Raw genomic sequence first — 15,526 nt, forward strand, 5'->3', positions numbered from 1 at the left:
ACATAATAGCGTTGTATTCCAGCGTGCAGACTGGGCGTCTGTGCCAGAGTGTGTCGTATTACGTCTTACAGTGTGTTGCATTAATGCATGAGTAAGGCTTGGTTCAAACCAATCAGCGCGCTCTGTTGTGCAACTTCATTAATATTCATTACTGTCACAGTGTTTAGACGACAGAGACGCCACGTTGTGTTGGCAAAACAAGCGTGAAGTGTTGCTTTTATAGTTTGCTGCCGTTAAGTTTCGTTTTCATTTTCTCTCTGTGAGAGCTCAGACTCACGTGTGGATTAACAGTGTACGCGACGCTCGACAACAATAACTTACGTGTCCAAGGAGGATTATTGTTTACCTGAGAGCTGTTCTCATCTGCAAACGCTGAGATCCAGATTCGCTTTAGTCTCCTCTTATTAAAGACGCGGCTCTAGTTGCTGGTGATTGTCCTGTCTCTAGAGATTTGGTATGTGAGCGACCAGTGCTCTTTGTTTATTCAGTTCGTATTTTATTCGTATCAAACAAACTATTGCACCGAGTGTAAACAAGTTAGCACTAACAGTTACAACCAAACTATAACCTCGTGTTGAATTTTGTGACCGGAATAACACACGCGGCTTTCTGACGCTACCTGCCGTGTGTATCTAAGTTTCCGGGAAATGCTGAGTTTTTTTCTCTCATTCGCCGTGCAGTATCAAACATTGCCTGAAAAATACACTCTTAGAGCAGCTCCTCGAATCAAATATCACGTTTGTCGGGAGGGACATGAATGAATTCCCTGAATGAAAGAGCCAAACTGCAGTTAAAGTCCACCATTTAATAATTTGGCAAATAATTCGACTACAGATGTCCATGTAAACACAGTCACATTGTCCCCTGTTGGGTGTGTGTTTTGACTCTGAAATTCAGCGCGCCCAAATAGACACTCCCACACCAAGCCTCTTTTGTTCCTCCGACACTCCCCCCTAAACAGAGCAGGACACGCCCACTTTTCTGACTTTTTCCAAAGTAGAGGTGTGAAAACACCCTGCTGAAACGACGGGGTTTCATGGCCCTTTAAAAATGGAGACGTTTTAAACCATTGCTGTACTTTAAACATGTATTCTTGCCACCAGTGTTTAAAAAAAACATTTTTTATTAATTAGAAATATGTATTTTTAACGTAATAAATGTGTTTACTCTCACATTAATAAGTAAATAATAAATAAATAAATACATATTGAATTCATATTACACACAGGGTTCAACCTATGGATTTTTTCTACGGCCCATTCGGGCCAGTGGTTCCGATTTTTTTACTAGCCCTGCCAAAATTTTCACTGGCCCCACCAAAAAAAGTACTTAAAGATGCAGTAGGTGATCTGCCAAAATGCTAACCACTTAAAATATTATCTTTGGACAGTGGGGAGGAACTGTGATTCAAAGCCACACCCCCTGAAATCGCGCGCGCACCGCAACACAACAGGAGACAGACAACCCACTAGTTCATGTCATTCGCCAGTTAGTTACTGCCAGCGCCGTGCAGGAAGTACATTTATTACTTAGCCATACTTACTTGCTATTTCAGAGCAAATATTCAGAGTAGCATGGTAAACAGTATAGGAAGGCTGTCATTGTTCAAAAATGACCCAATGTGAATATAAAAGCAACTTTAGCTCAATAAAGCAGGTAAGGCGGAATAGTGCTATTTACTGGTGTTTTGTTGTTAAACTAAATATGAATCTACATTATAGATGCTATCAAAGGACCTTATGAAAATGAAAATAATCGCATCAATCTTTCAGTGAGATTTCAGTGGCTGAACAACACGTCTGTGCATATAAGTCATTCATAACAACACAATCTAACATAAGCTTAGCCTGACTAAGTTTTAAAACAGAACATTACCTGTCTAACAGTAATACTTCAGCCATGGTGTCGTCCTTCCTCCAGCGTGCTAAAGTAATTCCAATATTGATTCCGTTTTTAAAAAGTTTCAATTCAGCATTTGATTTCTCCCGGTCCGTCTCGTGACCGCGCGGCCGCTTTAAGGGCGAATACTCGCGCCTGGCTTTACAGTAATCGGCCCGAGCTCGGCTGTCCTTCGGCGGCTCCGACTCGGCATTGGCGAGCGGCCCGCAGCTCGCTCGCGCGCATGCATTTGTGATGCAGACGGGCACGTGCTAATGGCGGATCTGTGTGAACAGATGCGCAGAAGTGAGAATCTACATATGGTGACAGACAGTCTGACCTGCTTATCGGAATTAAGGGAGATGACGGTCTGACTCTATTTAATTGGATAAACATTTTTTAGTTTTATGCTTTACCCAGAATATAAAAATACATATAAACACATTTAGATCATTTACTGTAATCATTACTATTGGACTGTGAAGAGACTTTCAACCAGCACAACAACAAATGTTTCTGAAGACAATCACCTACTGCACCTTTAACTATTTTTTTAGTCACATATTTTAAATAATGTGTCAAAAGCCAAACATAACTTCAGCATAACTTTTCTTTAAATACAACTTACAATTTAAAAAAAATACCACTGTGATCTAAATAAATTTAGAAATATATATATTATAGGCTTAAACTATAGAGAGACATAACAGATGAACTGATATATTGATAGTCAATATTCAATATTGATTAATGTTAATCTTTCTTTCCAGGTGTCAGTGCAGAAATGATCAAAACAATAGGCCTAATGCAAAATATTATAAGATTAAAATATGGAAAAATGATCAGATGGTGATTTCTGTCAATTTTCCTTAACAGATAACCAGCTCTCGGCAATATTTCAGCATGCTTTCACTTTCATATTCGCACGTTTGCCGGTAGGAATGACATCGGGCCCTACTCGTAATTCTCTCTTCATATAGCCATGACTATTACACAGCCATAATACGCTGTGATATAGCCTGGTTCGTTAGTTTGTTGGATCGTTTTGCTTTCTCGTTACAATCGATCTCGGACTGATTGTTTTGGTGCAGATCTGAGCACGATTGTGGGATTGACATATGTCAAACGAACCATGCTTACTGGGCAAACAAGACAAACATCTAGATGTGCAACTGACAAACAGTCGCAGCCAAATTAAACTTTAGTGACAAGGCAGCACACGCCTGATCGGGCCACTAACAATCCTGTCTACTGTTCCGAGCGTCCCGCATGCTGGCCCCGGGCCATCGGGCAGTGCTTATTGTTGAGCCCTGACATTTAATATGTAACCATTGAGGAATATTAAGGAGAAACTTCAGTTTTATGTGACACTGAAGACTGGAATAGTGGTGCCATAAAGAAATAATAATGATAATACAAAACAATAATAAAAGAATAAATAAATATATACACGCTTCATTGGCTCACATCCTGGAATATAGGTTTGTAGTACTGTCATGTAACGTCTAATAATTATCCTATAACGGCAGTGTTAATTGCCATCAGTTGAGCTTCAGATGCTTCACAAGGGTTACATAACTGCCACGGAGGCCCACACTAAATTTCTGAGCGGCCTGCAGGCCTGGCATCGCCATGGGAACTGCTGAGGTGGCAGAGCGGAGATTACTCGCCTCTGGCTCTCCTGCTGTGGAACACCCCATCATTGTGTTTCTTTAGACCGCCTGCAAATCACTCAAATGCAGAGATTTTACCGCCGAGATGAAAACGATCATCCTTGTAACAGTCCTGAATATTTAATACCTGCCAAAAAAAAAAGCTTCTACCACTCTGGCTGTGTCCTAGATTTGCTCAACATCTTATACTTTCCATGTAAAGATAAAAGGAATGATTTAATACTATTCATGTCTGCCATTGTTAGTTAAAGAATCGTATTTAGGATTTTAAAAAAACTAGATTGAAACACATTGTTTCTCAATACCAAGTACGCAAAGTTCGGAATTGCGTCCTTGGAAGTTCAGACTTGCCAAGTTCAGACTTGGAAGAACCAATCGGCAACCTCCCGCTCTCCCTCAGGAAGCCAATACGGAAGTAAAGTAAACTGCAATTCATCCAAAATTCCGCTAGTCCTGGCCGCTCCTGCCTCCAAAACAGAGCAAATTTCACTGTTAATTGATTATATTATTGATTATTAATATTGATAACAATACAGATAATTATCAAATATTGATAATCGATTAAACCTTTAGAAATCATGTGATTTTTTTTTTTTTTTTTTTTTTTTTTCTATGCAACAAAATATTCAAAGCTTGTGAAAGTTTAATCAAAAGCAAACTGACCAGCAAGCAAAAAACTATGCTTGTGTGTCTGTGTTGGGTGTGTGAACCTACACTGGTCTCAAGGTTCAGTTACGATTGTCATGTCATAAATTCGGTTTAATTCGATATCTCGGTTTATCATGGTCCGTTTGTGATGCTCTCCTTACACTTCGGTTTGTGATGCTCTCCTTACACTTTGGTTTACATTATCAGTGTTACACAGCAGCTAAAATATATACAGATGCGACAGGACTTCTGTTTAGTTTATTGGCGTGACTCACGCGAGTGATGCTCTCGTTGCAAGTGCAGCCATTGTATCTCCAGTGTTTTGAGCTGCTGTAACGTGTTCGCCCTTATTTAGCATCTTATCCAACCTTTTGACCACTTCCGGAAGCTCTTCAAATTTATACCAGGCCTGTAATTCCCAAAAATGAGGTAAAATACCCTAGAGCAATAAAGATATCTTGAGGGCAACTCTCACTTACTCTCTTTCTCTCTCTCTCTCTCTCTCTCTCTCTCTTTCTCTCTCTCTCTCTCTCTCTCTCTCTCTCTCTCTCTCTCTCATTGAGTGATTGAGTGAGCAAAAAAATTGAAGGCTTTTTTTTTTTTTTACATATAGCGACTGAAAGGTCTGTGTTGACAATATTGCAAATTCACTAAAAGCTGGCTGGAATTATTAGATAAATACAATTATTTTTTTACATGAATATTAAATATAAATTCTTGTAATACACTCATTGCTATAAACAGTGTATAGGCCTATTTTCTTTTAGTAAAGAAGTATTAGATTTATAGGTGTGCATTTTACCTTCTTATGCATCAAATATGAGCTCCAAACTTGTTTTTGATTGAGACATGTTGAATTCATTCATTCATTTTCTTGTCTGCTTAGTCCCTTTATTAATCTGGGGTCGCCAAAGCGGAATGAACCGCCAACTTATCCAGCAAGTTTTTACGCAGCGGATGCCCTTCCAGCCGCAACCCATCTCTGGGAAACATCCACACACACACATTCACACACACACACTCATACACTACGGACAATTTAGCCTACCCAATTCACCTGTACCTAGGGGTGTAACGATTTATCGTTGTACGATTTATTGTGATGCAAAAATGTCACAATATGCATCGTGGCGTTATGACGATTTGATTACGATATGACGTCCGTTTTCTCTTATTAGTTGAGCTGTTTGCACGTGAGCTACGTTCCACCTGCTGTCTCACGTGAGTTTAGATTGCAGCAGCAGTAATGTTAGCAGACCAAGATGAGTGGAGCTGAAATAGAGGATGGCCCATCCTCTCAAAATCAGACGTCTGGCAACATTTCGGTTGTACAGTTAGACTCGTCCGCTTTTTGACACGCATACTGGGTCAAACATCCTAGGTTTTAAAGTCTTCACAGTGATTTACATACTTTGCACCTCCTAATGGTGTTGAAAGAGTCACATACTCTATTTATAAGGTACAATTCACCCTAAAATATCATTCTGTCTTCATATAATGATGTATTTGCGGCCGCAAAATCACACATGACGTGAGCTGACCGTGAGCTGTTACTACAGAGGGCGGACTAGAAGTGCGCGTATGGCAAGCCGTTTTAGCATTTAAACCTTTGTTCTGACTATCCATAAATATATTTAGAGATATCTCTAATTATATTTTGACAAGTCATAATTATAGTTCGACTAGTCAGAATGACAATTAGAGATATCTGCAATTACAATTGTACTAGTACGAAATCAGATTGGAGATATCTGCAAATATACTATGACTAGTCATATTCCTCCATTGACTTCCATTGAAAAATATTTGCAGATATCTCTAAATGAGTTTTGACTAGTCACAATAATAATTAGAGATATCTCTAAATGAATTTAATTAAATATGAATTAAATACCTGGAAATGTGGATTTTTTTTGCACACACAAAAAACGCAAGTGACCAAGCAAAGCCTTAAGCTCTTACTGTTAAATTCAATTGAATAGAAAGCTTATTTTTTTGCACCTTTACTTAAATTGTTCCTTAATTTTGTCTCTGTCATTTCAATAATATTTTAAAGAAGTTTTTAAATTGTTTTATTTTCCAGAGACAGGCCTGTTTAATATATTTTCTTAAAGAAGGTTCAGTTTAACAAGTTGAAACAAAAGAAATACATAAAAAATAGTTTACTTGGTAAAATTTGCATTTCAGTTAAATTTTAAATTTTTATTCCAAATATCGTGATACATATCGAATCGTGAACATTATATCGTGATACACATCGTATCGTGAGCTGACTGTATCGTTTCACCCCTACCTGTACCGCATGTCTTTGGACTGTCAGGGAAACCGGAGCACCGGGAGGAAACCCACGCAAAGGCAGGGGGAACATGCAAGCTCCACACAGAAACGCCAACTGAGCTGAGGTTCAAACCAGCGACCTTCTTGATGTAAGGCGACAGCATTACTTACTGCGCCACTGCCTCGCCCCATGTTGAATTCCTTTTTCATCATTTGCAGTTTTTCCAAGTTGCATTATAATTTTTCATAACAATTTTTATATCGGTGTTATATTATTCTCTGTGGCATTTCATTCCGCTGTGCCAACCCCCGATAAATAAAGGAATTAAGAAGAATAGCCAAGTCAATCAAATGAATTATTATAGACGTGGTGAAGAAGTCTTGTTCAGCAGACATGTTCATGTCTGCATCCACAAGTATCACTGTAACAGCCAGGAGAGGAGAAGAAACATTACCTCAAGAGCACATCACCAGGTCAAAGGTCCACCTTGAGAGAGAAAGAGATGGAGCCTGCATTTCCCTAGCAATGAAATCTGGGTTTTTCTGTAATTCAATCTAATTTCCAATTAGATGGATTATTTTAAATACTCGGGCTCATCTTTCTCACCAACGTATGCTACCTCGACAAGGCGCATATGAGAAAATTGGGTCCCACTTTATATTAAGTGGCCTTAACTAATATGTACTTGCACAGGATTTAATAGTTTGTTACTATGTACTTATTGTTTAAATACATGTATTTACTGTGTACTTATGCTTGATTAAATACATGTATGTAATTACATCTGTAATTAACTTTTGTAATTGCATTTGTAAATACTCTATTGACCATCCCTTATACCTTAACCTACCCTTAAACCTACCCATACCACCAAACCTGTCCATAACTCAACCTCTATCCCAACTCAAAAGCACCACAAGTGTTCTCAAATACATTATAAACACAGTGAGTACATTGTATTTTTTTTATGTAAGTACATAGTAGTTAAGGACACTTAATATAAAGTGGGGCTGAAAATTGATGTCAGTATGATCTCCTACTGAACTAACACCAAATTGTCCTTGTCTGCTTTGCGGTGCATCAAAGAAACAATTAATTTTGTGGGCGCCAGTAGCCTAGTGGTGAAGTGTGCCGACATATAGCACCATAGTGCTTAGGGTGACCCGAGTCCGATTCCCGGCTCGAGGTCTTATGCCCATCCTTCCCCTCTCTGCTCCCAACACTTTTCTGTCTGTCTTCCACTATATATCCGATCCCATTAAAAGGTGAAAACCCCCTTTAAAAAAGTATTTAAAAAAAATAATAAAAATACGAGACCTCTAGTCTGTGTGTTTTACTGCAAAGTACAGCGCGTCCTTTCAAGCAGAGGTGTCAGGATGCAGCTGAGGTGGGCTTACACACAGAAGTCTAGGGGCTCTATTTTGACGGTCCATGCGCAGAGTGTAAAACGCAGGGCGCAAACGCTTTCAGGGCGTGTCAGAGCACGTTTTTGCTAATTTAAGGACAGGAAAACCTGCTTTGCGCCGCGGCGCATGGTCTAAATAATGGTCTGAGTTTATTTTCTTAATGAGTTATAGATGTGTTTTGAGAATAAACCAATTAGAGTTTCATCTCCCATTCCCTTTAATGCCAGCTGCGTCGCGCCAAGAGCGCATTCGCTATTTACAGGACGCAAAGTAAGTCTAAGTGGAAAAAATGAGCATTTCACTAGCTAACAGTTAACAGTTTTTTAACAGAAAACCGTTAAACAGAGCATCTACTGCGTGAGAATGAGAGATAATGGATCTACTTTCACTTTCGCTCTTGGATAGGGAAACCTTTACGCACAGACATCAATAAGTCTATAAATAACAAATTTTGTTTGTTAAGCGAAAATATTTGTTTCAAAACTATTTCTAAATTCAGTTCTAATTTCCAGCAAATGAGTAAATGAACATTAAAAACGAAATGTGGTCAAAAACCTGAGTTATATCCTAAAACACAAGCTGTGCCCCTTATGGTCTAAAACCTGACAGGTGGGCAAATCTAAGCTTGTTTTTAATAAAACAAATATAAATATGGATATAATAAATAATACTGCTAATAATAATAACATTATACAAAAGCAAATTGTTATGAATGAACTGAAAAAGTCTCCCGAGATGAAGAAGACATAAAAACAGTGATTTTTCATATTTATGTAGGCTAGAAAATAATGTGTTTTGTAATATTTTAATTCCTATATCTATTCTTATTATATCCTTTATATTAAAATTTTTTCATATGTAAAGATATTTGCCTATTTCTCTCTTGTGCGTATTAAGCAGTGTGTAAGCGAGGCGCAACTCTGCGCCGGAGTTTAGACCGGGTTAGTTTTGGTCTAATGAAAAATCTATTTTAGTTTCTCAAAATAGCAACGCGCCAGCAGTCCGCCTCAGAACTCCTTCCTTTTTAGACCAGAACGCCTATGGGCGCTCAAATGAGCACTAATGCATTTGCTATGTAAACAGCGTAGCGCAACGCCTCAAAATGACTCTTGCGCCAAGCTGAAACTACCAAAAGACTATTGCGCCGCGCCTTGCGCCACACTGCACCAGGTGTATGATAGGGCCCTAGGTGTGTTTTGCACTTTGCCTCTCATTGGGTTAATGTCAGAGTTCCAGTTTCCCATTCTGCACTAGAAAACGGACTTCGGCCGTCCACAGGTGCGGAAAACATGCCCTCCTATGCAGGCACAGAATGCGGTTTGTTCGGTGTGTAAATGAGCAACATTTTGGTTCAGATGGAACAAGACGTGAGCAGACACACAGTTGTCTTGGTGTGTGCCTGCCTTAAGAGAGTTGGTATGCAACTCAACAGTGATTTTACTCTTAAAACCTTAGTATATTTAAAATCATGAACTTTTCTTCCATTCCATGCCAGCTATTCTCACATGATGCCATTTGTCCTGAGAATTTCCTTAAGTGTGCAAAAGCTGTGCAATGGGAACACCTGTACTGCTGTCTTTTTTGAGTGATAATTGTTAATCACAACATTCTAGCATACACCATGCCTATCAAATAAGGCTACTGTTGGCAGTGGGAATACAAGCATGATCAGGGTGCCTGCAGTGGTTTCCAATAGTCTATATTGGTCCTCTCACTCCCACTTTTTCGTGTGTGTGTGTGTGTGCAAAGGATGCACATAAACGCACAGAGCAGTGGGCAACTATTGCTTTCAGCAACTGGGGAGCAGTAAGAGGTTAGGTGACTTGCTCAGGGTCCCCTGAGCTGGGTGTAGAAAGATGGAGAGATTGAGGTTTATTCACTACCCCCACCTTCAAATCCTGCCAGGAACGAGAATCAAACCAGTAATCTTTGGGTTCAATTCGCTAACCGTTACACAACTACTCCTTTATGTGTTAAATATATATTAATTAAATAATGACCATAACTATTTCTTCAAGAGTGCAGTGGCTGTTATTTGAAGAGCCCCTATTTTTCATTTAAAAGGTCATATTTTGTTTTTAGGGGTCTCCAACAACAGGCTGATATGCTTGCAAGGTCAAAAACACTTTCATTGTCTTGTAATATGCATTTATTTTTACTTAATTATCCCAGCGACTCCCATATGAATAGTTCAGTATTCCCCGCTGCCGAATCTGCCACTTCATAATCAGTCCCGTGATCCTCCACGCCTCCGCTAGTGTGTGAAGGGAAAGCGTATGCACATTAGGGCTGCAACTAACGATTATTTTAATTCTGTCGATATATATATATATATATATATATATATATATATATATATATATATATATATATATATATATATATATATTTTTTTTTTTTTTATTAATCAATGAATCGGATAAAATAAATAAAATAAACCCTTTATTCAAAAAACCTCATTCCTGAGCTGTTATAATAATAATGAAAAAATAAAAAACTTATTTTTTTTTCCTGTTTTCAATCCAAATATGTAAATATTTTAAAATCAAGATACATACTAGACACATGAAAGCACTAGACACATGATAGCAATAGCATAAGAAATTGTCTTTTTTTTTTTCTAAAAAAAAAAAAACTTTTCAAAATGAGGTCATTGTTTGCTTAAAACAAGCTAAATTATTTGCCAATGGGGTAGAAAAAAATATATCTTACTGAAGCCTCCTTTCCACTGCACACAACAAGCCACAGACCGGAAGTCATTCATTTCCAATGGAGAGTAGTCCGGGAGCTGCGTTGAGTTCCGATCATCTCCGTATGCGTAAAATTTGGATCCGAATTGAGCTGCGGATCCGTTGAAATATTTAAACTCCTGCGACTAGACCGTAAGCAACCTGCCGACCGGATATGATGCGTGCCAGTGTTGTCCAAGCAGATCCGTGGGCGCGAGATGAGAAATAGGAGTTTATTTGGTTATTTTTTAAATTATTAAAAGTCTATATTTAAAAAAAATAAACTTTTCTGTTCATAAATGTAAGTAAGAAAGTAATAAAAATATATATTTTTAATGTTGTCTCCACATTCCCTCCAATATTTTAGCGGTCTATGAGTTTCTAGTATTCATTCATTCATTAAACCATGTGAACACGCAGAGAATAAAGGCTCTTGCTTTATTTCGGACACCGTGAGAATCAGCTTCTACCCCGTGGTGCACGACAACACTGAAAATACAGTGCGGCTGCCACAAGGGGGCGTATTCCGACAGTCGTGTCCAAATGTCGTGTGCAGTGGAAAGGCTTCAGATACAATCTCATAGAAGTTTTCAGCATCACTTCATTTTCTCATGCCATTTTTATTGTTTGTTCTTGATTTAAGATTTTTAAAATATTTGGACTAGAAACGAGACAAAATTACTAAGTGAGAAAAACTATTGCAGTGCAGCTATACATGACAACAGATGAAAAAATTAATGATCAAAAAAAGGCGAGTGAATAAAAACACGTCTTTAGTCTTGCAATGCAAAATAACTCTGCGACCGCTGCTTTACTACTGTTATTAACCATTTCACTGGTGAGTTTAAAAGATTCTATCTGGCCCCAGAAAAGAGAGTTTTGTTATTATTTTAGAACATTCACCCTAAATGTTTCCGTGGCGACGCATCATGTTTGTCACATGACACACCGCAGCCACAGTTGCATGTATCCCGTTTATTTAGTTTTGTAATGTTTGATATATGAATAAAACACATCTTCAAATTATATTTTAATGGATTGTTAGACCTCCATAGGCGTTTTACAAAATCTAAATGTATTGTTTTACTAGTATCTGTGTGTATTTACATGCCTAAAACATAAATTAGGCATAGGCGATTAAAACGCTGCTTAATTGAGATAATATGACACCACTTTTTGTGGCTCAGCTCAGTTGCCGCTATAATGCTGTGTTCACACCAGACGCAGAACGCGCGGATAAATAGTGCGTAAATAGCCACGTGAACATTTGAGGTTACTCGCTTCATTCGCGCGTCAAACCCCGCTTCATTTGCGCATCAAATCCACTTCATTCGCGCGTCAAATCAACTTTAGAACAGATGCGGATTCGCGTGATGGGCAGGGCTTTTGTCTGCCCGGTGACTCTAGTTTTGTAGCTAAATGGCTAATATGGATAAAAAGAAAATAACAGTGTTTATGTGCTTTATAAAGGCTGAAAAACAGAGTAGATACGTTTATCTGAGTCCACTAGATTCTTTCAGAGGTGCATCCAGCTCATTAAGCTCTAAAACTCCTCCAGAAACTTAACCTGGCTGACGGAGGCTTTCAGCGGTGCTTCTGACTGAGCCCAGCCCAGTTTGATGAACTTCTTGTCGGTGTCGGCTGGAAGATTTCCACTGGGACACAAACAACAGGCTATACGTCACAATTACGCCCCCCAAGAGCAAGCTCCTGATTGGTTAACGCGGTGCGAAGTTTAGATTTTTGAACTCGAGCGTTTTGTGCGAAACGTGCGTTAAGCACGTCATACGCGCAAAACGCTCAAGCCGCGACATTCGCACCACGCCATTCCCGTCATTCGCGTGTATCACGCCGCAGGATTTCTATTCGTGCGTTTGCATTGACTTAACATGTAAATCACACTAGCTTGACGGACGTTCCACGTCTGGTGTAAACACAGCATGAGGGAAACGAGCTATCGCTAACTTGTCATGACTGAAAAGCTGGATAACGAGGAAAACATCAGCACCCGGGACTTTACAGTCCTCACTTTAAAACAGAACAAAAGTAGGATTCTGTAGTGATTTACCCTGCTGTTGAACTCCCTTCCTCCTCATCCCTGTCTATGAGGCGCAAAACTCTGCATTAGTGCGCAAGAGAGACCGTGCTCACTCCGTGCTGACCTGAAATGTTTTTTTTTTTTTTTTTTTTATATAATCAAATGTCTCTGTTGCACCGAATCAATTATGAAATTCACTTTTGATATATCGATTTTGATTGATTTAATCGATTCGCTGTTGCTGTCCTAGTGCACATTTTAACAGAACTGGAATTACATATTTGGTGATGCATCATATCAACGTCGATGTGATTAAACAAAAGATCCGAACCCAACTCGATTCGTTTTGTTCAACTCTGAGTCGACTATTTCGCTAAAGAATCAATAGTTCTAAACATGCTACACTTTTAGATTTTAACCTCAGCTGGATGTTTTCATTCACTTAGAGCTTACACACCGCATGGAAGCTCATTTTCAAAAACCCATGAAAGGGGCTTTTTAAATGTTTCTACCGTGTAACGTTTGCTGAAAACAACCAAATTGCTTATCCCTGTAATCTTGTTGTGCCGTGTGTAGTTAGGACGCAATGTCAGTATAACTTAAAAGGCCATGAAACCCCCTCGTTTCAGCAGGGTGTTTTCACACCTCTACTTTGGAAAAAGTCAGAAAAGTGGGCGTGTCCTGCTCTGTTTAGGGGGGAGTGTCGGAGAAACTAAAGTGGGAGGGTGTGGGAGTGTCTATTTGGGCACGCGCGAGTTTCAGTCAAAATACTCACACACAGTAGAAAGTGATGGTGTTTAACCTACATGGACATCTGTAGTCGAATTATTTGCCAAATTATTAAATGGTGGACTTTAACTGCAGTTTGGCTCTTTCATTCAGGGAATTCATTCATGCCCCTTGCGACAAACGAGATATTTGATTCGAGGATCTGCTCTAAGCGTGTATTTTTCATGCAATGTTTGATACCGCACGGCGAATGAGAGAAAAAAAAAAACCTCCGCATTTTCCGGAAACTTAGATGCACACGGCAGGTAGCGTCAGAAAGCCGCGTGTGTTATTCCGGTCACTAAATGCGGTTAAAAACCCTACACAAGGTAAAAGTTTGGTTGTGGTGCTAACATGTTACGGTGCAATAGTTAACTTAGTTCGATACGAACAAACTGAATAAACAAAGAGCACTGGTCGCTCACTTACCATATCTGTAGAGACAGGACAATCCACAGCAACTAGAGCCGCGTCTTTATGAAGAGAAAACTACAAGCGAATCCGATCTCAGCGTTTGCAGATGAGAACAGCTCTCAGGTAAACAATAATCCTCCTTAGACACGCAAGTTATTGTTGTCGAGCGTCGCGTACACTGTTAATCCACACGTGACGCCAGCTGCGCTCTCACAGAGAGAAAAAGTAAACGAAACTTAACGGCAGCAAACTATAAAAGCAACACTTCACGCTTGTTTTGCCAACACAACGTGGCGTCCATGTCGTGCAAACACAGAAATGAATATTAATGAAGTTGCACAATAGAGCGCGCTGATTGGTTTGAACCAAGCCTTACTCATGCATTAATGCAACACACTGTAAGACGTAATAAGACTCACTCTGGCACAGACGCCCAGTCTGCACGCTGGAATACAGGCTATTATGTCATGACCGTGACGCAGCTTCAAAAATTCGTTTCAAACAGGAAGTACGAATTTGCTTGAAATAACGCGAAAACAACCAATTTACACTTTTTAGTGAAATATAGGTGTCTTAATAGTGTTTTTAGCAGTGTGGGACACATATACGACTGTCAACAGCTCAAAAAATGTGTTTTGGTGTTTCGTGACCCTTTAAGTATTAATAAAGTCTCTCACCATTCTGACCTAACATTTTGTTCTTCATCCGTCCAGAGCAGTAAAGAGGCTCTCTCAGATGTCAACGCCACCGGTGTGGCCATGCTGTTCTCCGCCGGCACTTTTCTGTACGTGGCCACGGTTCACGTTCTTCCAGAAGTGGGTGGGATGGGAGGCCACAGCCACTCGCCTGGGGGGAGCGCAGGGAAGGGACTCAGCAAACTGGAGGTCGGTGCTCTGGTTCTTGGATGTCTGATTCCTCTAGTTCTGTCCATTGGTCACCAGCACTAGTGTTCTTTACTTGAAACATCATCAGAAGCAGGAAGCTTGAAAAGTGCGAATGGAACTTTAAACAGCATCGGCCAAACAACAACCTCACAGAAGCGGTTTGAATCATGTCGGTTTCTTCAGGTTGGTGGTTGGAGTGAACATTGCAGGAACTTTGCAGTCAGAAACCGGATTTTGAGAAGCACCACTGGACTTCTGGGATGGACTGCCCTGACACTCCTGAAAAGCATTGTGGGATACCGAACACCGTACACGAATAAATACATCATGCGTCCAAGTCTCTTTATTTTTGCTTCCATGGTGCTGGTTTAAAAAGAATCAGTTGTGGTTTGGTTGTCATGTATACTTTAGATTTGGTGTTCTGTTGATCTTTATATGGAAAATGTCCATACATTTACAAAGATATTAAATTCATGGGTCCAAGGTCTATTATGTTTTTTATTTAGTTTATTCTCCCATTTTTGCACATCTTTTCTTTGTTTTATATCTATACTTTTTGATCAACTTGCATTTTGGGTAAGCGTTCATAGATGAGATGGTCACCTTAAACTAGCTCTTTTTATATGCATGTTTTCCCTTGCTTTTTGATTTCTTAACTGAGAAAAGAGAACGTAATTTATTTTTCATAAATGTAAGAATCTCATGAATATGGTTAGTAGAAAATTTGCCTAATTATAATATTAAATAATTAGACATTTTCAAACAATTTCTTAAAACATTTTATCCCTCTTTCTTCCCACCCTCCCTCAT

General features: G+C 39.3%; 1 protein-coding gene across 1 annotated transcript in view; it reads left to right on the top strand.

The window, feature by feature from the left end:
• Positions 1-15,202, top strand: part of slc39a9 (solute carrier family 39 member 9) — a 27,983-nt gene extending 12,781 nt beyond the window's left edge. Inside the window, 1 exon segment of the mRNA NM_001013540.1 lies at positions 14,546-15,202. Within this exon segment, the coding sequence (NP_001013558.1) occupies positions 14,546-14,779 (234 nt within the window). The 3' untranslated portion in view covers positions 14,780-15,202.
• Positions 15,203-15,526: the final 324 nt, after the last annotated feature.

The sequence above is a fragment of the Danio rerio genome, chromosome 17, assembly GCF_049306965.1.
Source record: "Danio rerio strain Tuebingen ecotype United States chromosome 17, GRCz12tu, whole genome shotgun sequence".
Classification (NCBI taxonomy): Eukaryota; Metazoa; Chordata; class Actinopteri; order Cypriniformes; family Danionidae; genus Danio; species Danio rerio.